The following is a 23915-nucleotide window of genomic DNA, read 5'->3' on the forward strand; positions in this document are numbered from 1 at the left end:
CCCTCTTCCAGGCCAGCTCTCTGCTGTGGTTCGAGAGTGCAGTGGAGGATGGCCCAAGTGCTTGGGCCCTGCACCCCATGGGAGACCAGGAGAAGCACCTGGCTCCTGCCTTTGGATCAGCGCGGTGCGCCGGCCATTGGAGGGTGAACCAACGGCAAAGGAAGACCTTTCTCTCTGTCTCTCTCTCTCACTGTCCACTCTGCCTGTCAAAAAAAAAAAAAAAAAAAAGTAAGGCATTGAATTGTTAAAGACACAAGCAAAATAGCATTATTTAAGAGACTAAGTAATTTTTGATGTTTCGAGAGCTTGGTATATCCATCTGGTACTAGCATATTTTTTAAATATGTATAGGATGTGTTTTTTAAATATACCCTTTTGACCAAAGTTTTCCTTTTCTTTTAAAAAAAGTTTTTTACTGGGGCCAATGTTGTGGCACAGCTGCTAAGTTGCTGCCTGTGATGTAGATATCTCATATTCAGAGCACTGCTTTGAGTCCCAAACCGCTTCCAATCCTGCTAATCTATCTGGAAAGACAGTAGAAGATGGTCCAAGTACTTGGCCCCTGGCACCCATGTAGGTGACCAGGATGGAGTTCCTGGCTCCTGACTTCAGCCCAGTTCAACCTGGGCTGTTGTGGCCTTTTGGAAGTGAACCAGCAGATGGAAGAGCTCTCTTCTGCCTCTCTGTCACATTGTCTTTCAAATAAATAAGTAATGTTTAAAAAAATTTTTTACTTATTTGAGAGAAAGAGAGAACTTTGATTTGCTGCTTCACTCCACCAAATATGTGCAATAGCTGGAATGTTTCCAGGCCAAATCCAGGAGCTGGAGTTCAATCCAGGTTTTCCACATGGGTGGCAGTGACCTGCTGCCTCCCAGAATGCAGATTAGCAGGGAAGTAGAGTCAGGAGAAGAGCCAGGACTCAAGCCCAGACACTCCAACATGGAATGCGGGCCTCAAGTGGTATCTTACCTGCTTGGTCATATACCTACCCCAGTGATCTTTTATTACTTAAATTCAGCTTATGGGCTACATCTCTCACCCTTTGAAGGTACTGAGAAAAATCTAAGCAGTACATTCAAAACATGATTAAGGTTAATGCCATATAAAAACAAAAAACAAATATAAAACTGTTTCTGCATAGGTAATCTAAAGATGACTTAGCAATGCCAAATTAACCCCATTAGTTCAAGTATTCATTGGGTCATATAGGACTATTATTTAAATAACATGTACTACCCTAGATACTATGCTAGACCTAGGGATAGAGTAATGAAAAAAAGCTCCTATCTTGGAATTTAGTGGGGGAGACAGAAAAGTAAGCAATTAAAACAAAGTGATGTTCAGGAGGGTATTTGGGACACCCACATGCTCCATGAGAGTTCCTGGGTTCCAGTACTGGTTTCATTTCCAATTCCAGGTTTCTGCTGCTGTGTACCCTAGCAGACACAATAATGGTTAAGCCCAAGAAGTTGTATTTCTGGGCCAGCGCCATGGCTCACTTGGATAATCCTCCGCCTGCGACGCCAGCAACCCATATGGGTACCCGGTTCTAGTCCCAGTTGTGCCTCTTCCAGTCCAGCTCTCTGCTGTGGCCCAAGAATGCAGTGGAGGATGGCCCAGGTGCTTGGGCCCCTGCACCCGCATGGGAGACCAGGAGGAAGCACCTGGCTCCTGACTTTGGATCAGCGCAGTGCCAGCTGTGGTGGCCATTTGGGGAGTGAACCAATGGAAGGAAAACCTTTCTGTCTGTCTGTCTGTCTGTCTCTCTCTCACTGTCTGTAACTCTACCTGTAAAATACGTAATAATAATAATAATAATAAAGAAGTTGTATCTCTGCCATCCGTGTAAAAGACCTGGCTTGAGTCCTGATCTCTTGGCTTCAGCTTAGCTCAGCTTTAGTTGTTGTGAGCATTTGAGGAGTGAACCAGAGGATGGAAGACTTCTCTCTGTCTGTCTGTCTCTCTATCTTTTAAGTAAAAAATGAATAAGAACAAAACAATTTTTAAAAGAACTGTGATATTAATGATATGTGATATAGCAACATCTAATGTAGTCTTCTGATCATGAAACACTTTCTTAGAGGGGATTCCTAAAGTCTGAAAAGAAGGAAGTAGAATTTGATCAAGTTAAGGTTCAGTTTGAGGCATTGGTTTCATAATTAAGGATCTTCAACTCAGGGTATGTTTGGAGTTCAGGGGACAGGAGATGGAAACTGTTTACTGTGAATTTGGACTTTGATCTTTTGTGCCTCTCATTGCTGGGAATGTGAGCAAACCTAGTACAGTCAACCCTCTGTAACCAGGGTTCCATAAATTTAACCAACCGAGGGTCAAAAATATTTGAAAATGAAATTGCATCTATACTGAACACGTACGGACTTTTTTGGGGTCATATTCTCTGAGTACTACAAATAACAAATATTTACATATCATTTATATTTTATTAGGTATTAAAAGTAATTTAGGGATGATTTAAAGTATATAACAGGATATATGTATAGGTTATGCAAATGAGCCAATTTTTATAAGGGACTTGAACATCGACAGATTTTGGTATCCATGGGGTTCCTGGAACCAAACTCCCATGGAAACCAAGGGACAGCTATATATGAGATAGAGTCAAAGATTTTTGCCTTGTAAGACTTGCATTGGGGGCTTCATAATCTTCTAACATGGATTTATGATTCTTTCTAAACAATTAATAGTTATAGGATAAGGTAGTCTAAAGCATTGAACTTTAGAATGTTGATTCTTACGTTTCCAAGCCAGTCAACATAGTTACCAGTAGAGTTTTTAGAGACAACCCCTTGTATTCACCTCATCTTTAACAGGTAACACTGAAGGCGTATTCATATATTTTGTGTTTGGAATAAATATTAAAGGAAAACGTTGCTACAAAGCTTTTTACTATTTTTATAACTAAGCTTTTTTGCTCTACTACATAACAGGTTTTTTAATATATATAGTTTTTTAATATGTAATATATGGAAGAAATTCAGTGAATTACTAGTTCAAATATTTGATATTTGTATTAATTCAGCAAATGTATCTTGAGTCTCTACTGCTTGCATGCAATGTGTTAAGTGTTAAATAGATGAAAAGATATAATACCTGTCTTGAGGAAACTTTTGTATTTCACTGGAACCTTATTAAAATGTAACAATGTTAGGTGTCATAAAAACAGAACACAGAGATAGGAGAATTATGATCTGCCTCAGCTTTTCTTGATAAAATTCCATCTTTAGATACATGATTTCTCTTGACCATTTATATTAGTAAATCAAAGCATTTGAAATTACTCCTGCTTATAATAGTTTAAATAAACTTCATCTAGGCCAATTCAGTCATTTTTCTTTTACTGCCCATGTTAAGGAATAGAGTAAGAAGGCATGTCTGTTGGGAAAGTCCTGAAAAATAAAAGCACTCAAATAAATTTTTGCTAATTTTTTCAAACTTACAAAAATTAGCATGAATTTTGTTCCAGTGTCTGGATGTTGTTTTAAATTTTTTATATAAATGGGAAATACTTTAAACCATTACTTTTTTAATTTGTTTTACCATTCAGGTACAGTCACACAAGTAGGATAGAATTTGAATTGCCTTTTTTTTTTTTTTAAAGGTTTCCTTTGGATCCTAAAAGAAGAAAGGAATGGATTCGCCTGGTTAGGCGCAAAAATTTTGTGCCAGGAAAACATACCTTTCTTTGTTCAAAGCACTTTGAAGCCTCCTGTTTTGACCTAACAGGACAAACTCGACGGCTTAAAATGGATGCTGTTCCAACCATTTTTGATTTTTGTACCCATATAAAGTCTGTGGTAGGTAATGTTGCTCTCCTTTGTACCATTTTTAGAACCTGTTTCTTTTTGTTTATACAACAACTTAGAGTACACTAAAATTCATATATATATCGATATGCCACGAGAAAATTGCAGTCTGTGCTCTTATGCCATAAAGGTTCAGGCTAGAATTAGAACTCAGTCTGTTGACTCCAATTGTCTTTCCTGAATCCGAACTGTTTTACTGTATTGGAGTTTTACATTGCTACCAGTTTTTATTGATCAATGTACCATTGGTGTGATTTGAGAAATAGGAATAATGAAACCTTTGGTATCACTCTGCTCTGATTTCAAGATGATAGGCAAATAACAAGTACTTTAAGAGCAGCACACCCAGAGTTACCTCAAAGGATATAAGTTCAGAGTGAGGCATAACAGAAAAGTTCATAGAACTCCAGCAGTTAGGACAAACTTGTGAGAGGGTTCTTGACCTTGCACAAAACAATTGCAGTTTCATGAGTAGAATAAATGCCTATGGGTTGAAGTATGAGTTGAAAATAATCAAATGTTAGCAACTGAAAGGAAATAGGAAAGGTACAGAATGAATTCAGACTGTTTTACCTGGTTAGAGAAGACCTGGTCAGTGAGGAAGAGCTAAGCTAAGAAAGAGAGGGATGCCAAAAGGTAAGAAGGAATAGAATGAACACAAATAGAGTTTAACTTTGAAAAGGAGGACAGTTTCCTCTGAAAGAAGAAAAACCACTGCTTTTCTTAAGTGTGAGTTAAATTTGCAAATGTACCTGTATTAATGTCTAAATGTGAAAGGAGGCTGAAATAAAAAGGTTTCCACAGGTATTAGAAAAGCTCCAGGAGAGAACTTTTTCATTTTTTTGAGAAAGATTATTTATTGCTTTAAAATGCAGTTACAGAGCGAGAAGGAGAGAGACAGAGAGTGAGATCTTCTGTCTACTGTTTCATCCCCAGATGGTTGAAACAGCCAGGGCTAGGCCAGGCCAAAGCCAGGAGCTGAGAACTCCATCTGGGTCTCCCATTTGGGTGGCAGGGGCCCAAGAACTTGGACCATCCACTGCTTTTTTTCCTAGGCACATTAGCAGGGAGCTGGATCAGAATTGGAGCGGATGGGATATGACCCAGGACCCATATGGGATGGCAGCATTGCAGGCGGTAGCTTAACCTGTTAAACCACAATGCCTGCTCCTGTTCCTCACTTCTGACTCCTCAACATTTCTTAAGAGTGCCTAGCACATAGTATGCCCTCCGATATTTATTGAATTTGAAATGTGCCTCATTTTTGACATTTTGATCATTTAATCATCCATCAAATACCAAACTTAACATTATGCTAGGATTTAAGTCAGATGCTGGGGATATAAAGATCAAGAGTCCTTGGAGTGGGCATTTAGTATAGTAGTTAATTTGCTATGTTGAATTTCTTCTTCCAAATTGGAGTGCCAGGGTTTGAGTCCTGGCTCTGATTCTGATTCCAGCTGCCTCCTAATGTGCACTCTGAGAGGCAGCAGATGATGGCCTAAGTATTTGGGTCTGTAGCACACATGAGGGAGACCCCAAATTGAGTTCCAGGTTCCTGACTTCAGCCTGGCCTAGCTCTGGCTGTTGTGGGCATTTGAGGGGTAGACCAGCAGATCGAAGATCTCTGTGTATCTGCTTTTCAAAAAAATATAGAGTCCCTGCCAATTCCTTATGCAGAGGAACCAAGAGTTCACTCACAAAAACAGATACCATATTTGTCTTATTTGTTTACCATCATGTCTGCAGGAATGCATATTATGTTTCAATAAATGTTTATTTAATGAATGAAAAACACAAATTTAAGAGAATATGATATAATCTGGTAATTATAAGTGGTTTAGTATTGCTAGAGTGCAATCAAGACAGTGAATGACAAAATAGGGCAAGATCCTCAATAGTATAATATGCTATGCATAGGTAATAGGTAGGCAAGGAAGATTTGAACCAGCAAAGGAAGGTCAAATCTGCAGAAAAACTTATTCTGGTGGCAGAATAGAGGTTAGTGAGAATCAAAATAAGGGGGAGAAATCAGTCAGGAGCTAGATAGGATATAGGCCTGATGCATGAAGAATAATGGAAAGGATTCATGATAGAAATATTTAGAAATAATAGGACTTCATGACTGTTTGCATGAAAGATAACAAAAGAAAAAAGAGTCCTTAGATTTCTGATTTGGACAAAAAGTTCCTAGCCAGATTTTAATGCTTCTTCTGGGTCTTGCATATGGTTGGAGGAGCCTAAGGACTTGTGTCATCTTCAGCTGCTTTCCCAGGCACATTATTAGCAGGGAGCTGGATTGGCAGTGGAGCAGCCGGGACTTGAACCAGTGCCCATATGGATGTCAGCTTTGCAGGGGCAGCTTAACTTGTTACCCACAACACCAGCCCTGAGATTTTAAATTCTTGAGGATGTTACTGTGAGCAATTAATAGATAAATCAAGCTTGATATTTGAAAATATGTTTCTATAGATTCTTAAATTTTTATTAAGTAGGGCCCTAGATCTGAAATATTCATCAAATTGAGAGAATAGTATTTAAGTAAAAAGAGTATTAAACCTGTATCACAAAGAAAGGTTAACACACATTCTAAACTGGCCTTGGTAAGAGAATTGCGATTGTTTAATCTCCAGAGAGACTTACACTCAGTACTTTGGAGAGACCTTAGAAGGCCACTGTTTCTCCCTCCCTCCCTCCCTCCTTTCCTCCCTTCCTTCCTTCCTTCCTTTTTTAAAGATTTATTTATTTATTTGAAAAGCAGAGTTACAGAGCGGCAGAGAGAGGTCCTCCATCTGCTGGTTCATTCCTCATATGGCCATAATGGCCAAAGCTGGGCCCATCTGGATCCAGGAGCTTCCTCCAGGTTTCCCATGTGGGTGCAGGGGTCCAAGCACTTGGGCCATTCTCTACTGCTTTCCCAGGCCATAGCAGAGAGCTGGATCAGAAGTGGAGCAGCCAGGACTTGAACCAGCGCCTATATGGGATGCTGGCACTGCAGGCGGTGGCTTTACCCGCTACACCACAGTGCTGGACCCGTAAGTCCCCTGTTTGTTTCTAAATCCATTTTTCAACCTCTCCAGAGATGACAAAAAGAAATAGGTGACTAGAGTGTATTCAGCTATATGAGAAACTTAATGAATGCTTATATGAGATGGACTGCTGTTGCTTCCCATCAGACTTTTAAAAGCAATTTTATCTAAAACGACAGTATGTAGTTATTTGTATCATCCATAATTTATGTTTAATCCTTTAATTTTATTTGGATCAGAAACTCAAGTCAAAGAATCTTTTGAAGAAAAACAACAGTTGTGCTCCATCTGGACCGTCTAATTTAAAATCAAACCTAAATACTCAACAAGTACTACTTGAACACAGTTATGCCTTTAGGAATCCAATGGAGGCAAAGAGGAGGATAATTAAGCTGGAAAAAGAAATCGCAAGCTTGAAAAGAAAAATGAAGACCTGCCTACAGAAAGAACGTAGAGCAACTCGTAGATGGATCCAAGCCACGTGCTTGGTGAAGAATTTAGAAGCAAATAACATATTACCTAAGGGCACATCAGAACACATTTTACCAACTGCCTTAAGTAGTCTTCCTTTGGAGGATTTTAAGATTCTTGAAGGAAAGCAACAAGATAAAACACTGGCAGTTACCTAAATCTAACACAGATGAAGGGCACCTTCACTGAAGTTTAGCTTGCACAGAACTTGATGTCCAATCTTCATTCTTTTTGGAGGCAAAGATATTTATGGTAATTATGCTGAAGTTGATTATTAATAAAGCTTTACTTGAAGTACCATTACTGTATAACTTATAAAGACTTGATTACAAAAAAAATTTTATGAGGCTTTTATTTGAAAATTATTCGAAGTGCCTTACGTTAGAATTACATTCTTAAAATTTTTGCTAGGAAATTACTATGTTTGCGAGATGTTTTGTATTTATTTAAGCTACTGTTAAAGAACAGCATGTAACACATAATATGTGTAATTTATATTAGAAAAAGAATCCTTGTCCAGTTCCAAAGTTGGAAAATTAAATTCTAAATAAGATGCTAAGTAGTAGCTAACCAACATTAAATAGTGATCTTAAAACTGTTGGGGTTTGGGCCGGAGCCGTGGCTCACTTGGTTAATCCTCTGCCTGCAGAGCCGGCATCCCATATGGGCACTGGGTTCTTGTCCATTTGCTCCTGTTCCGGTCCAGCTCTCTGCTGTGGCCCGGGAAGGCAGTGGGGGATGGCCCAAGTGCTTGGGCGCCTGCACCCGTGTGGGAGATCTGGAAGAAGTACCTGGCTCCTGGCTTTGGATCGGCGTAGCTCCGGCTGTGGTGGCCATTTGGGGGGTGAACCAATAGAAGGAAGACCTTTCTCTCTTATCTCTCTCCCTCGCTGTCTAACTCTACCTGTCAAATAAAAAAAAAAAAACTGTAAAATATTTTGGAATGTGTAGTATCCTTGAATCATCCAAATTTGATAAGGCCTCAAGTACCTCAGACTGATAAAAATCCGTAGCTGACTATATTGACTTTACAAACATGTAATATACATGTTTCAGGATCTAGCTTTACCTTAATTAAACAATAGAGAAACACATATGACTCTTCTTATAATAAAAATACTATATTTACATCTTCAAAATTGATGTATTAGTAAGCACATGTGTTAGCAAATTCTGTATTAGGTACTTCTGCTCCTATAAGTGTTGATACTAAAACTCAAGCTTTTTTTTTTTTTCTTCTTTTTAACTTTCTAAATACATTCTGTATCTCAGAAATAGCATATCTGCATAGTAGACTTTTTCCCCTCCCTTTTCATAAACCAGCAGCACTTAGAGTATTACATCTAAATAATTCATAACCAAAAATAGGATCTATCTTACACATAAGCTTGCTTTTTATTTCCTTTTTCAGTAAGTCAAATAGAGCAACCGTAGTGCAATTGGGAAATGAAATGTAGTTCTTATATGTTTTTGATAAAGCTGTGCAAATGCTGATTATTTTATAAAACAACTCTTTTGTGGTTGCCACATGACTATTAAAGTATTTGCCTTATTTCACCAAATATTTAATAAAAATTATTTCCTTCAAACAGCTTTGTTCCAATCATGTAAAAACATATTAGTATATCATCAAGTTATTTAATCCTAATTCAAACTTGTGATGCTACCATATGAAAGCATATAGCTGATCATAAATTGGTATAAATCTTTCCTGTAAAGTAATGGCTACTTTGATAAAAAGAAACTTTGGTCAGCAATTTGGGTTCCCCTACCCCTTTTTTAAAATGATATTTGCTTGGATCCTGGTAACAATCTTTTGACAATGTTAGCACTGTTTTAATAAGGAATGTCTCAAGCAAATGCAAAGGTAGGAAGAAATTTTCTTAGTTCTCATGAGGTATTTACAGCAAATATTTTCTGAAAATCCTTCCGTGGGTGGTATTTCTTAAGTTGTTTTATCTTTGTCATAAGTACTGGATGTAGTTCCTTGAAATTGTCATTATATGTATTTTAGTATGGTTTCAAATACCTTTTCAGTGGTATAAATTCATCAGCAAATACTAACTGCATCTGCTTTATAATATAGGCAAAATTTAAGTTGGGGCAATAATCATTTTAGCATAAACTGTGTTTTCCAGGACACTCATGTGGCTTACCTCCTACTCCAAATACAAAACAAACACTATTTTATTAATGTAGCCCAATTCCCATTTATAATAATTATGTTGTATAATATTTTTAAACCATTAAGGCATAAAATACGGAAGCTTTTGGCAAAATTACTGTTTTCATTATTATTTGACACCATTGAATAAACTGCCACTCAGTTTTAGAGCCAATCTTCTGTGTGCTTTCTCTTTGTCATTTTCATTGTTAGTATCCTGACAGCATACTCCAAATCCTCCCCACTAACATCAGATCACTCTATTCACATTTATTTGTCTGCCATAAAGATTAATTTCATTTTCAGAGAAAAACCTAACAGGGGTCTCTTAAAATCTTCAGTTTCACAATAGATTCCTTATCATTCTAACCAAATACCATAAAGCTAATCAAAAGTACAGTTTTTCCTCTGCTGGACACAACACAGATGCTTTCATCCTATGTCATGACTTCTTACAAACAAGTCAAAGGCTAAGAACAAAAATGAATGGAGACATGATTTTCTGCTCAAAGTGTCCTGAGAGAAACAATGCAATATGATAAATACTATAAAAGAAATAAGTGCAAGCTATGCTTTGGTAAATCCTGTTGAATTAGAACTCAGAACACAGAAACTTCAGAAATTTTTAAAATCAAATGATTTTTTAAAAATAGATGTCTTACAATGATTTACCAAAGGAAATAGGGCATTGGTGTTTGATGTGAACTAGTATTATCTTTAATAAGTCACAGTATATTTTTATCCTTAAAAAAAAAAACGAAGAACTTTATTACTGGTATCTGTTAAAAGGAAAACATGCCTATTAATAAAATAATACATCAAGGCCAAATACTAGAGTTTATTTAAAATTTGATATTTTATACATAACAAACCCTATTAATGCAGATTTTTAAAAATAATTTAACGCAGTCTTAGAAAACATTTTGGCACCCACTCATTCTTCTCTTTCTTACAAACATTCTGTGTGGTATTATTTCTGACTTACACAGGAAGAAATTTTTGTAATAAATTTATTTGTAATTTATTAATTATATACCTACTTGCACAAGGGTAGAAATAGCTTGTGATCTAGAAAGTTCTGAACTGAACACGGGTCTGTCTCCAAATCTCTGCCCTCTATAGTTAACCCTCCATTTAACATATGGATCATGTTTTAAAAATAGGACAAATCATGTGTCCCAAAAAACAAGATAGAATACATAAAGGTAACATCTGAGGTCACTGTTGATATTTTCTAGGTGGACTTCATAATGTTGGTATTTTTATCTCTTCTCAATGTTAGAATATGGGTTAATATTAATTTTGGTAAAATAGAAGAAAATGGTTCATGTGGGATTCTTTTGGTATTTAGTTGGAAATTTCTAAAATTAAGGATTTTGTAGTGTATATTAAAGTTACATATTGTATTCTTAAAAATGTATTCCAAGAATGTTGATATTAAAAACTTTTCTCCTAGGAAATTACTGTCATGTCTGTTATTTCAAAAAACTGCACAAAAATTTCTGTGGGAGTCCTTCCTGCTAAATAACTCCCAAAAAGACTTCTACAAGGACTCCTCCCTAAAATGAAGCAAATTGTAAACCAAGTAAATATAATGAAAGCCTTGAAGGGGAAGTATTTTTACTTTTATTGCTCAAGTTATATCTAAATGAGAATTACTGTTTATTTTCACTGTCTTAAATACAGGTTATGCAGTCTAGACTGGATACGAGGGGCTATAAAGACTCTCTGTAATAGTCTTTCCTGAGAGTAATTTGAGGCTCACACAAAAATTTAGATGTGATTATCAAAGCATTATTTTAATAGCAAACAGGAAGTGAGAATGTGATTTTTTCTGGTTATTAAAATAGTGTTTTTAATAATTCAAGAAATACTATCTTAACATTTACTAAGAAACATTGGGCAAACCAAAATGAACACAACAAACATGGTCCTTATCCTTAAGGGTATGGGAAAAACTACTGCCCTCACTGTTTTCCGCTTGCTCCCTAATGCCCTTCAGTATGAATTGAGAGAACAACTCAGTCTTCAAATTGCTACTTAGCTGTTCAAAATTTATGCTCCAAAATTATAAATAAATAAAATCTTTGGGTTTAATGTCAAGAACACAGGGAGGTATGTACCTACTTCTGGTGGTCAGTTTTAGAAACTTTAGCAATTATTCTAAACTTTGTCATCTTTAACTTAAAATTTCTGTTGTACTGCTCTTCTACAACCAAATCTTTACAAATGTGCTTCCCTTAGGTTGGTCACTTAGCAATCTCCTTGTGTGACCCCTAAACATACTACCATGACAGAAGTGCGTTTCTCCTGCGTCCTTTTTGATGTGTAACATGGCTAAAGTCGTCTTATTAGAATGTAACTGTCCATGCTCTTTATTTCTCCAAGAGAAAGACTGTGTGTTGTGATTTTTTTTTTTTTTTAGCCTCGGGGGTGAACTATGTATGAAATTCATTAGCAGATTTCAGGAGATGTAAACTTTGGGTTAGATTCAGAAGCACTGTACATAGAATCCACTGATAAATTTTTTTAAAGATTTATTTATTTATTTGAAAGAGTTACACACAGAGAGGAGAGGCAGAGAGAGAGAGAGAGAGAGAGAGAGAGGTCTTCCATCCAATGGTTCACTCCCCAGATGGCCACAACAGCCAGAGCTGTGCCGATCCAAATCCAGGAACCAGGAGCTTCTTCCAGGTCTCCCACGTGGGTGCAGGGGCCCAAGGACTTTGGGCCATCTTGTACTGCCCAGGCCATAGCAGAGAGCTGGATTGGAAGTAGAGCAGCCAGGTCTCCAACCCGCGCCCATATGGGATGCCAGTGCTTCAGGCCAGGGCATTAACCTGCTGCGCCACAGCGCCTGCCCCAACTGATAATTTTTTCTAGTAAACAGTAAATGCTTTTTGCAATTGTTAAGGACAAATAGTCCTGGGCCATCCAACACTGTACTCTCGGGCCACAGCAGAGAGCTGGACTGGAAGAGGAGCAACCAGGACAGAACCGGCGCCCCAACCAAGACTAGAACCCGGTTGGTTGGTTGGTTGGTTGATTTATTTGGAAAGGCAGAGTTACAGAGACGCAGAGGCAGAGAGAGAGGTCTTCGATCCACTGGATCACTTCCCAGATGGCCGCCACAGCTGGAATCCAGCCCTTCCAAAGTCAGGAGCCAGGAGCTTCTTCACGGTCTCCCATGCTGTGGCAGGGGCCCAAGGACTTGGGCATCTTCCCCTGCTTTCCCAGACCATAGCAGAGAGCTGGATCGGAAGTGAAGCAGCCGGGACTGGAACCCGCGTCCATATAGGATGCCGGCACTGCAGGCTGCGGCTTTACCCACAGCGTGGGCCCCTGAAACACTTAACGCTGTCAGCAATTGACTGAAAATTTCCAGAAATACAAGATAATATCGTTTATTTACTGTTAATCAAGCGCACAAAATTCAAATAAAGCATGCAGTCACAATGCTTGGACTGTTAACGGTAACAAGACGTTTGGCTTTCTAACTCAATTAATTGAATGCATAGACTTTAAACATGAGGGATGTGGCGACAGATATCTGCGATGTAAGAGATGGACAAGTGACAATTATGTGAGGGCTCCGTAGCAGTAACTATATTTAGCTTTATCTTTTTTGTTTTCCAGCAGCCAGCAAAATCTGGCCCATTATAGGTACTAAGATGTTTTAAATTACAATTTATCCCCTACATTCCTCCCCAAATCCGTAACATTTGGTATGAACCCCTCATAGATTAAAAAGTATTCAAATATGCATGTAACGGACTTAACTGGGTCTAAACTCACTTCATTTCGTTATCCTGTTACTACCCTGGTGGTGGTTTCATTTCTTGGCACTTAGGACGTCCCACAACCGCAAGGACCTAGGTTTCCAGAAGCCTGGACTACGGAGAGCATTACTGCCAGCGCCGCACACCCGCGTGCCCGCAGTCCCGCGGTGGACCCAGCATCGCCAGCTTGCCCTTTAAATGCTCACGTAAGCTGCGCCGGGAGCGCGGGCGGCCGCGGCGCATGCGCGCGAGCGGTGGCGGTGCTGCGGGACGCGCACTGGGCTCCAGGGGGTCTCAGCCCCGGGCCCGGGGGTGGCTCTCCGGGCGGGACCACGCTCGGCCAGGCGGGCAGTCTCCCGAGACTTGCCCAGGTTCGAAGGCCCACGCGGCCCGTCAGCGCGTGGAGCTCTGGGGAGGCCCGACCGGTAGCTGGGGTGGGGCGGGCAGACCGGGGCCGCTGGGGGCGGAGCCCGCGGGCCTCGGGCGCACCGATTGGCTGCCGCGGCTTCTCCTGTCTGCTTCCTGGTCTCGAGGTTCAGGTGTGGAGAGCTCGGCAGCCGGGAGCCGGCCTCGGGCTTCGCGCGGGATGCGCTCTGCTTTTCCGGCGATGCCTTAACCACCGCCAGCCGAGTTTAACCTGATACTGTTCTCTTCGTGTTTGGTCGGTGGAAGACGGCGTCTGTGTTTGCTTCTAAACGAGTGTTTCGCCAGCAACTCCAATGACTCTTTTTTTCAGAAACGCCGTCTGTTTCATCCCTCAGGTGCTCGTGTCTTGTTTTCCATGACAGATCTTGACGACAATATATGCGAAAGATACGTCAAGATGATAACAAATATAGTTATATTGAGCCTGATCATTTGCATTTCTTTGGCTTTCTGGATTATGTCAATGACGGCAAGCACCTACTATGGTAAGTGTGAATGTTCTGTGTTTTTCTGTAATCTGGTGGAATTTGAAATGGTATGACTGTAAAATCCAAAACTCATTTTGTCCTGAATGGTTGTGTTAACTTCCACAACCTGAATGAGGCTTCCCTAGCTTGGTAACATAGAAACGGTGCCTTGAACATTTTGAAGCTTTGAATAAATTTTTTTTTGTTAGAATACTTACACCTATACAAGATGTCTTAATGTTTTATGTCTTTAACAAGTGAGGTGCAATGCAGTTTTGTAAAGTAATTACAGTGAGATTTTAATTATGAATAAAAATATATCAGTTTCACGTATCCTATAAAAACTACAAAAAGACAATATAATGTTTACATTTGGCACTTTGAATGACTTGTGTTTTGGTCACTTCAGAAGAATAGACTTCTTTTAAAACCTGAAGCACTTTGCATAAATTTAGGGTGTTCTCAGAGCATAAGCCTGTGCACACTGCTGTGGTACCTCTCTGAAAACAATACCCTTCAGTTCACAACAAAGGAAAAGGTAAAAAGGAAACTTTCAGAAGTGATTTTTTACAGACCTGTGTCCTTTTGCAGAGAGACATATGAGTGAGTAATCCAGTTGGTGTTTTCCAGGTTCCAGAAGCCCTCGGGGCTGTTCATTCAGAGTGCTTTGCAGTAAGGGGTGGGATCATGGGGATGAGAAGATTCTTGCTGGTGTCAGTATTAACTTGAACTAAATAGAATACGCCAGTAAACTGAAATGTGCCCCTGGGGCCATGCCCCTGATACAAAAGAATGCAGGGGATACAGGTTTTTGCATATGAAACTCAGCAATGGTTTTCACTCTCAGAAATGGGATTTTTCCCACTTGTATTGGGCATTTGGCCCTTTTTGTGTGCTGTTTTCATGTTTTTGATAGAAACATGGACACATGCAGCAGTTCACGTTTGTCTTTGCTGTGAGTGGCAGGGACTTCAAACAGGAAAGCTGTGGAGTCTGAAGAAGGTGGCCTCTCTTCACTTTTAGTTAGTTCTACCAGAGCTTTCAGTTTTTAAAACAAACCAAGGGCCTAGATCTTTATATGAAATAGCCTAATCTTTAAATTGTTTGGAAACGCTGTGCCAGCCAAACCAAACATCTGTGAGTTAGATAGAACCATTGAAAAAAACCTGCTTCTAACCATTGAATGAGGTGTGTATCGAGACATCTTACTTGATTTAGAAAAGCCTATCTGACAGAAATACAGTAATTAGATTCTCTTAAGAAACGAGTTTGTTCGCTGTAGTCCTTGAAACTTAATATGTGCCTCCTTTCCGGGAAAGGAAGAAGCACGGGTTCATTTAAAATCTCCAAATACCCAAGTTTGAAATACCCATCATTATAATTAGCTGTAAATTGTTCTTTTTTTTTTTAAAGGTTTATTTATTTATTTGAAAGTCAGAATTACACCGAGAGAGGAAGAGGCAGAGAGAGAGGTCTTCCATTCACTGGTTCACTCCCCAATTGGCTGCAACGGCTGGAGCTGCGCCGATCCGAACCCAGGAGCCAGGGGCTTCTTCCAGGTCTCCCACGCGGGTGCAGGGTGCCAAGCACTTGGGCCATTTTCCACTGCTTTCCTAGGACATAGCAGAGAGCTGGATCAGAAGTGGAGCAGCCAGGACTCAAACCCACGTGCATGTGGAATGCCGGCACTGCAGGCGGTGGCTTTACCTTCAGCGCCATAGCACACTGTATCCCCTGCATTCTTTTGTATCAGGGGCCTGGCCCCAGGGGCACATTTCAGCTTACTGGCTTATTCTGTGTAGTTCAAGTTAATACTGACACCAGCAAGAATCTTCTCTCATCCCCAGTTCTTAAAACTTAAAACAGTAACATATATTATGTTACTGTTTCTCAGTAAGATTGCCCCTTCTGAAAATATACATCTCAGCCTCAGTATTTGACTGTGGTGACTAATCTTGGTTTCCATATTTATGGTACTATTTTAATCCAAAAAGCAGTTATCAAAGCCTACTGCTAGGACTAATCTATCCAGACTTCACACAATTTGTGCTCCACCTTTCTAATCCTTCAGGTAATTTGCGACCTATTTCTCCTTGGCGTTGGCTGTTTTCTGTTGTTGTTCCTGTTCTGATCGTCTCTAATGGCATTAAAAAGAAAAGTCTGGATCACAGTGGGGCTCTCGGAGGTATGTTTTCATTTGAATGTTTAAAATAGCTGTATAATAAATGTTTGCTTATACAATTTAAGCTCACACTTTTTTTTTTTTTTTTTAAGATTGATTTATTTGAGAAGCAGACTTAGAGATGGGGGTGGGAAGGCGGGGGAGAGAGATCTTCAATCCACTGGTTCACTTTCCAATTGGCTGCAATGGCCAGAGCGGGGCCGATCTCAAGCCAGGAGCCAGGAGCTTCATCCAGGTATCCCACATGGGTTCAGGGACCCAGGGACTTGGGCCATCCTCTGCTGCTTTTTCCAGGCCTGTTAGTTGGAAGTTGGATTGGAAATGGAGCAACCAGGACCCTAGTTGGCACCAATATGAGATGCCAGCGCTGCAGGCGGAGGCTTAGCCTACTATGCCACAGCGCCACAGCACCACAGCCGGATTCTAAAATAATCATTTTTGTTATGCAGGTTTTCTTGCAGGCAGTGGCTTTACCTGCAAAGCCACAGTGCAGGTTTCACTCATGCTTTCTAAATTCTGAATGCAGTAAAAACCCCCAGCCCCCAATCCGCAGATATGCTTTCCCACTCTTTGTTAACTGTATTTACAGTTTCAAAATATTAAGTGGAAAATTCCAGAGAGGAGGAAAGACCACATTCATGCAACTTTTATTACAGTATATTGACATAATTGTTTTGTTTTTTTTTAAAATGTATTAAAGAGGGAGACAGAGAGAGTGAGGGAGAGAGAGAGCTTCCATTCACTAGTTCACTCCCCAAATACCTGCAGCTATTCAGTCTTGGCTGGAGCCAGAGCTGGGAGGCAGGAATTCAATGCAGGTCTCTCATGTGGGTGGCAGGAACCCAATTATTTGAGACATCCCCTCTACCTTCCAATGTCTGCATTAGAAGGAAACTGGAATCAGAAGCTGGAACCAGGAATTGAACCCGGATCCTCCATTGTGGAATTTGAGCATCTTAACTCCTAGGCTAAACTTCCACTCCCACTGCACTTAATTTATAAATTAAACTTTATCCTAAGTATAGGGGAAAAAAGTAGGATTTGTTATGATCAGTCTTTTCAGGAATCCATTGGGAGTGTTGGAACATATTCTCCTTGGATGAGGGGGACTATGATATATGAGACTACAAATCATGTTATATGTACTAGATAATCATAAAGTTGTACATTGCCTCGCATTTGTGTTCTCTCAAAATTTCAAAAACTAAGAAACATTTCTAATGTAGCATACAAATTTGTTTATCATTGGGCCAGCGCCATGGCTCAATAGGCTAATCCTCTACCTAGCGGCGCCAGCACACCAGGTTCTAGTCCCGGTCGGGGCGCCGGATTCTGTCCCAGTTGCCCCTCTTCCAGGCCAGCTCTCTGCTGTGGCCAGGGAGAGCAGTGGAGGATGGCCCAAGTGCTTGGGCCCTGCACCCCATGGGGAGACCAGGAAAAGCACCTGGCTCCTGCCTTCGGATCAGCGCGGTGCACTGGCCGCGGCAACCATTGGAGGGTGAACCAACGGCAAAGGAAGACCTTTCTCTCTCTCTCACTGTCCACTCTGCCTGTCAAAAAAAAAAAAAAAAAAAAAGGTTGAATGAAGCATTTCCACTCAGAAAGATTATGTGGTTTAGGACTTAATGAGACACACTGAATATGATTCGACCTGATAAACTTATTACTTTGCAATCAGTCCTAAAAAGGTGGACATAATCAAATGGCAGTGTATAGATGTATGTTGTTAACTTCCTGTTTTCTGTAGTAACTGATAGTTCTAGAGTCAGGTAGCAAAAACACATGTATCTCGGGGCCCGTGCTGTGGATAGCAGGTAAAGCCACTGCCTGCAGTGCCGTTATCCCATGTGGGTGCTGGTTGGAGTCCCAGCTGCTTCACTCTGATCCAGCTCTCTGCTATGGCCTGGGAAAGCAGTGGAAGATGGCCCAAGTTCTTGGGCCCCTGCATCCATGCGGGAGACCTGGAGGAAGCTCCTGGCTGCTGGCTGCAGTCTAGACCAGCCCTTGCCATTGTGGCCATTTAGGGAGTGAACCAGTGGATGGAGGACTTCTCTCTCTCTCAGTCTCTGCCTCTCTGTAACTCTGCCTTTTAAATCAATCAATCTTTAAAAAACTATACATGTATCTCAAAAGTAGCCAGATACTGTAATATGCCTCTTGACTTGCTTGAGACTAAAGGACCCCCATTATATTATAAAACCCCTTGAGGGCCAAAGTATATCCTATACTTTTGCCTCCCTTTTTTTTTTTTTAAATATTTGTTTATTTACTTAAGAGGCAGTGTTACAGACAGAGAGGGAGAGACAGAGAGGTCCTCCATCTGCTGATTCACTTCCTAAATGGCCTCAGCAGCTGAAGCTGAGCTGATATGAAGCCAGCAGCCAGGAGCCAGGAGATTCTTCTGGGTCTCCCATGTGGGTACAGAAGTCCAAACACTCAGGCCATCTTCTACTGCTTTACCAGGCCATCAGCAGGGAGCTGGATCAGAAATGGAGCAGCCGGGACTAGAACTGGTGCCCATATGGCACCTACTTATCATTTCATTCTATGAAATCTTAGTATCTTGCTGTTTAGAACTTTCTTCCCTTTAAGATAAAACATTATAGTGGGCCAGCGCCGTGGCTTACTAGGCTAATCCTCCGCCTTGTGGCACCGGCACAACGGGTTCTAGTCCCGGTCGGGGCGCCGGATTCTGTCCTGGTTGCCCCTCTTCCAGGCCAGCCCTCTGCTGTGGCCAGGGAGTGCAGTGGAGGATGGCCCAAGTGCTTGGGCCCTGCACCCCATGGGGAGACCAGATAAGTACCTGGCTCCTGCCATCAGATCAGCGCAGTGCGACGGCCGCAGCGGCCATTGGAGGGTGAACCAATGGCAAAAGGAAGACCTTTCTCTCTGTCTCTCTCTCTCACTGTCCACTCTGCCTGTCAAAAAAAAAAAAATTATAGGGCACATGTAGTGATATCAGAGTATATCACTGTACTTGGAAATACTGTCCTAGAGTATGACTGCAAATCGTTTCAACTCTCCATGTTGTACTTTTCCCATCAGTAAAATGGAAAGGCATAATAGTGTAAATCTAGAATGGAGAGACCCTAAGGCGTCATCCATGCCTGGCACATATTAACAAGTATTTTATAAATGTAGTTACTATAAATGTTTTTCTTTCACTACGGCTCACAGTCAAAAGTAGTTTTCCTACTGTTTCCCACATCTTGGTTTTGGATTGTGAAGAGAGGTAAGAGTTACAGAACTCCTTCTGGTTTTGAGTGTTTAGAGCCCTCCATGTTGCAGAAACACTTCCTTCTGTGTTGAAAGAAAGGGGAGGGGATGAAGCATTGCTTAATGTATACCCCAAAAGGGAGGATTCTGGTCTCCTGCAGACAGAATAATCCTAAAATAAGGAGAAGTTACACAAGGGAGTATGTGGGCAAAGTGCTTATAAACTGAAGTACTGTGTAGGTAATGTATTCCAAGGCATGTTGTCTCCTCATTATTTAATACATTGTCCTATCTAGTCACTGGAAGTTTTCCTGAGAACCTGTTAAATGTGCACAATTCATTATCAACCTTTTGACTTGACAAATTTTTTTAAAAACTTTTATTTAGTAAATATAATTTCCAAAGCACAGTTAATGGATTACAATGGCTTTTTCCCCCCATAACTTCCCTCCCACCCGCACCCCTCCCATCTCCCACTCCCTCTCCCATTCCATTCACATCAAGATTCATTTTCAATTATCTTTATATACAAAAGATTGATTTAGTATATATTAAGTAAAGATTTCATCAGTTTGCACCCACACAGAACATAAAGTGTGAAATACTGTTTCAGTACTAGTTATAGCATTACTTCACATTGGACAACAAATTAAGGACAGAGATCCCACATGAGGAGTAAATACACAGTGACTCCAGTTGTTGACTTAACAATTTGACACTCTTGTTTATGGCGTCAGTAATCACCTGAGGCTGTTGTCATGAGTTATGGAAGCCTTTTGAGTTTGCCAACTCCAATCTTATTTAGACAAGGTCATAGTCAAAGTGGAAGTTCTCTCCTCCCTTCAGAGAAAGGCACCTCCTTCTCTGATGGCCCGTTCTTTCCACTGGGATCTCACTTACAGAGATCTTTCATTTAGGGTTTTTTTTTTTGTTGTTTTGTTTTTGTTTGTTTGTTTGTTTGTTTTTGCCAGAGTGTCTTGGCTTTCCATGCCTAAAATACTCTCATGGGCTCTTCAGCCAAATCCGAATGCCTTAAGGGCTGATTCTGAGGCCAGAGTGCTCTTTAGGACATCTGCCATTCTATGAGTCTGCTGTGTATCCCACTTCCCATGTTGGATCATTCTCTCCCTTTTTTATTCTATCAGTTAGTATTTGCAGAGACTAGTCTTGTTTGTGTGATACCTTTGACTCTTAGACCTATCAGTGTGATCAGTTGTGAACTGAAATTGATGGTGAGATGGCATTGGTACATGCAATCTTGATGGGATTGTATTGGAATCCCCTGGCACATTTCTAACCTCACCATTGGGGCTAGTCCAGTTGAGCATGTCCCAAATTGTACATCTCTTCTCTCTCTTACTCCTACTCTTATATTAACAGGGATCACTTTTCAGTTAAATTTCAACACCTAAGAATAAATGTGTGTTAATTATAGAGTTAAACCAATATTATTAACTAGAACAAAAAAATACTAAAAGGGATAAAGTATTAAATTGTATATCAACAGTCAGGACAAGGGCTGATCAAGTCACTGTTTCTCTTAGTGTCCCTTTCATTTCAGCAGGTTTCCTTTTTTGTGGTTAGTTGTCACCAGCAAATTTAAATTTAATTTTATTTACTAAGACCCAAAGGTTTACTGTTTCACCATTTTTTTCATTTATCTTTTAAATAAGATTTATTTACTTGCAAGTCAGAGTTATAGAGAGGGAGGGAGGGAGGGAGGGAAAATGAATGAATGAACATCTTCTATCCTCTGGTTCACTCACCAACTGCCTGGCCAGAGCTGAGCCAGGAGCCAGGAGCTTCATTCAGGTCTTCCATAAGGGTGCAAGAGCCCAAGTACTTGGATCATCTCCACTGCTTTCCCAGGCCATCACAAGGGAGCTGGATTAGAAGTGGAGCAGGGGGCCTGTGCTGTGGTGCAGTAGGTTAAAGCCCTGGCCTGCAGTGCTGGCATCCCATATGGGTGCATTGGAGTCCCAGCACCCTCCACTTCTTTCCCAGCTCTTTGCTATGGCCTGGGAAAGCAATAGAAGATGGCCCAAGTCCTTAGGCCCCTGCCCTCTTGTGGGAGACCTGGCTCCTGGCTTCAGCTCTGGATGTTACAGCCATTTAGGGAGTGAACCAGTGGATGGAAGACCTTTCTCTCTGTCTCTCCCCCTCTCTATCTCTATCTCTGCCTTTCAAATAAGTAAATAAAATCTTAAAAAAAAAAATGAAGTGGAGCAGCCACAAACCAGGCAGTGTCCATATAGGATGCCAGCATTACAGGTAGTGGCTTTACTAATTATGTCAGAACACCAGCCCCACATTCATTTTTAATACATATTTACTGAGGGTCTCCTGTGTGCTGGCACTGTCCTGTGCACATAGGATTTTAATAGTAAATGCAGTGGAAATCTTGCTGTGATAGAACTTATATTTCTTTTTTTTTAAAGAATTATTTTATTTGAAAGAGTTACATAGAGAAGGAGAGGCAGAGAGAGAGAGAGAGAGTTAGTTCTTCCATCTGCTGGTTCACTCCCCAATTGGCTGTAATGGCTGGAGCTGCGCTGATCCGAAGCCAGGAGCTTCTGGGTCTCCCACGCTGGTGCAGGTGCCCAAGGACTTGGGCCATCTTTCACTGCTTTCCCAGGCCATAGCAGAAAGCTGGTTGGGAAGTGGAGGAGCCGGGGCTCGAACAGGTGTCCGTATGGGATGCCGGCACTGGCAGGTGGTGGCTTTACCCACTATGCCAAAGCTCTGGCCCCAGAGCTTATATTTCTAATCAGGGGAGACATAATAAGTAAGTGTGAATTCATGTGATCCCCCCAGAAGGGCTGTAAGACTATGCTGTAAGGATAAGAGAGGAGCCTAGGAAAAGAAGGTGTTGCCAGGAAAGGCCAATGGTTGGTGGGCTCTTCAGGGTCTCACAGATTGCCTGACCTCTTTTTAGCCGCCACAGTTCACATCTGGTGTTAGTCTCCTGAAGTAGAAACCTCACCTGCTCAGATACCCAGAGCTGATAAGAGCCAAGAAAACCGGCTTAGTGTTGCTCATTGTCATAAGAGGTTAATGTATGAGCCAGGATGGCACTTTATTAGTCTGATTTAATGTGGAACTACCAGGAAGACTGGAATAGAAACTCACTTTTCGGGCATGCCCTGTTCCTGTAGTCGGGCCACTTGAGAAATGTTGCTTTGTTGAGTACAAAGTCTGAGAAACAGTAACGCAAGTGCACAGGTCAAAGGGTCTCCTCCCTTGGACAGGGTTCAACATGTCTTTCAGCCTCTGGTTCTCTTGGCCTTCACTGTCTACATTTTGGGCTAACCAGCCTTCTTTTTATTCCCATAGTTTTTTTGTAGTTTTGTTATGTGTGAAACATAGATTTGTTTATTAATATGAAATTCTATCCCTACCTTCCTCTTTGTTGACTCCCAGAGATTACTAAGGAGACCTTAGTTGGAATTTAGGGTATAACTCATCTTTTACTATCAGACATTTATGAATTGTATTTTTCTCACCAGATCACATCTGTGTGGGATGGAATTTACCTGTTCTAGGCTTTTGGGAGCACCTATTTCTTATATTTGAACCTCTTATCAATGATCATTAGAGGTTCACAGGGCAGAGTGGAGAGATAGAATAGATATGAACAGGAAATAGCAGTTACTAATCTAAAACTTTAGACATAGCTGAGATAGCCAGAAAATCCAAGATTTTTTTAAACTGTCTGAAATAAACCATTATTTAATATTGATTATATTATAATATCAATTTTTATTTAAAAGATTCTTATTTAATGAAATTATTTAGCAGAACAGAATATATATATATGTTGAGAATTAACAGAGAAAAATTGTCAACCACATAGTAGTAAGTCAGGTGAAATAGCTTGTAGTAGTAAGTAAAAGAGAAAAACTGGGGCCAGCACTGTGGCATAGTGGGTAAAGCCAACACCTGCAGTGCTGTCATCCCATGTGGGCACTGGTTCCCATTCCAGCGGCTCCACTTCCGATCCAGTTCTCTGTTGTGGCCTGGTAAAGCAGTGGAGGATGGCCCAAGTCCTTGGGCCTCTGCACCCACATGGGAGACCTGGAAGTAGCTCCTGGCTCCTAGCTTCAGATTGGCACAGTTCCGGCCATTGCAGCCAATTGGGGAGTGAACCAACACATGGAAGGCCTCTGTCTTTCTGCCTCTCCTTCTCTCTCTCTGTAACTCTGACTTTTGAGTAAAATAAATAAGTCTTTAAAAAAAAAAAAAAAAAAACTAAGGATAACAGCAGGCAATGTGGACAGTGACACAGAAAGGAAATGCTCCCCCACACACCCAGAAAGTGGTAGGGTTGTGTCACAAGGGCAGAAAAGCTAGGTTT

General features: G+C 40.8%; 1 protein-coding gene and 1 long non-coding RNA gene across 4 annotated transcripts in view; one reads left to right on the forward strand and one right to left on the reverse strand.

Moving 5' to 3' along the window:
• Positions 1 to 23915, forward strand: part of FAABTP (fatty acid amide binding transmembrane protein) — a 38255-nt gene that overhangs the window by 4762 nt on the left and 9578 nt on the right. Inside the window, exons 1-4 of one of the 3 annotated variants that reach the window (XM_070052637.2) lie at positions 3623 to 3818; positions 13342 to 13476; positions 14032 to 14181; positions 16235 to 16348. In XM_070052637.2, coding sequence (XP_069908738.1) covers positions 14052 to 14181; positions 16235 to 16348 — 244 coding nt within the window. In that variant the 5' untranslated portion in view covers positions 3623 to 3818; positions 13342 to 13476; positions 14032 to 14051. The other 2 variants (XM_089308726.1, XM_002711334.6) reach the window with 2 other exon arrangements.
• LOC138844396 (uncharacterized) lies at positions 12522 to 13449 on the reverse strand. Its single transcript, XR_011380165.2, has 2 exons — positions 13287 to 13449; positions 12522 to 12833 (listed from the first exon to the last, which is right to left on the reverse strand). It is a non-coding gene; the product is annotated as an uncharacterized LOC138844396 (long non-coding RNA).

Source organism: Oryctolagus cuniculus, chromosome 11 (genome assembly GCF_051225735.1).
Source record: "Oryctolagus cuniculus isolate XC-2025 breed Fujian yellow rabbit chromosome 11, ASM5122573v1, whole genome shotgun sequence".
Lineage (NCBI taxonomy): Eukaryota > Metazoa > Chordata > Mammalia > Lagomorpha > Leporidae > Oryctolagus > Oryctolagus cuniculus.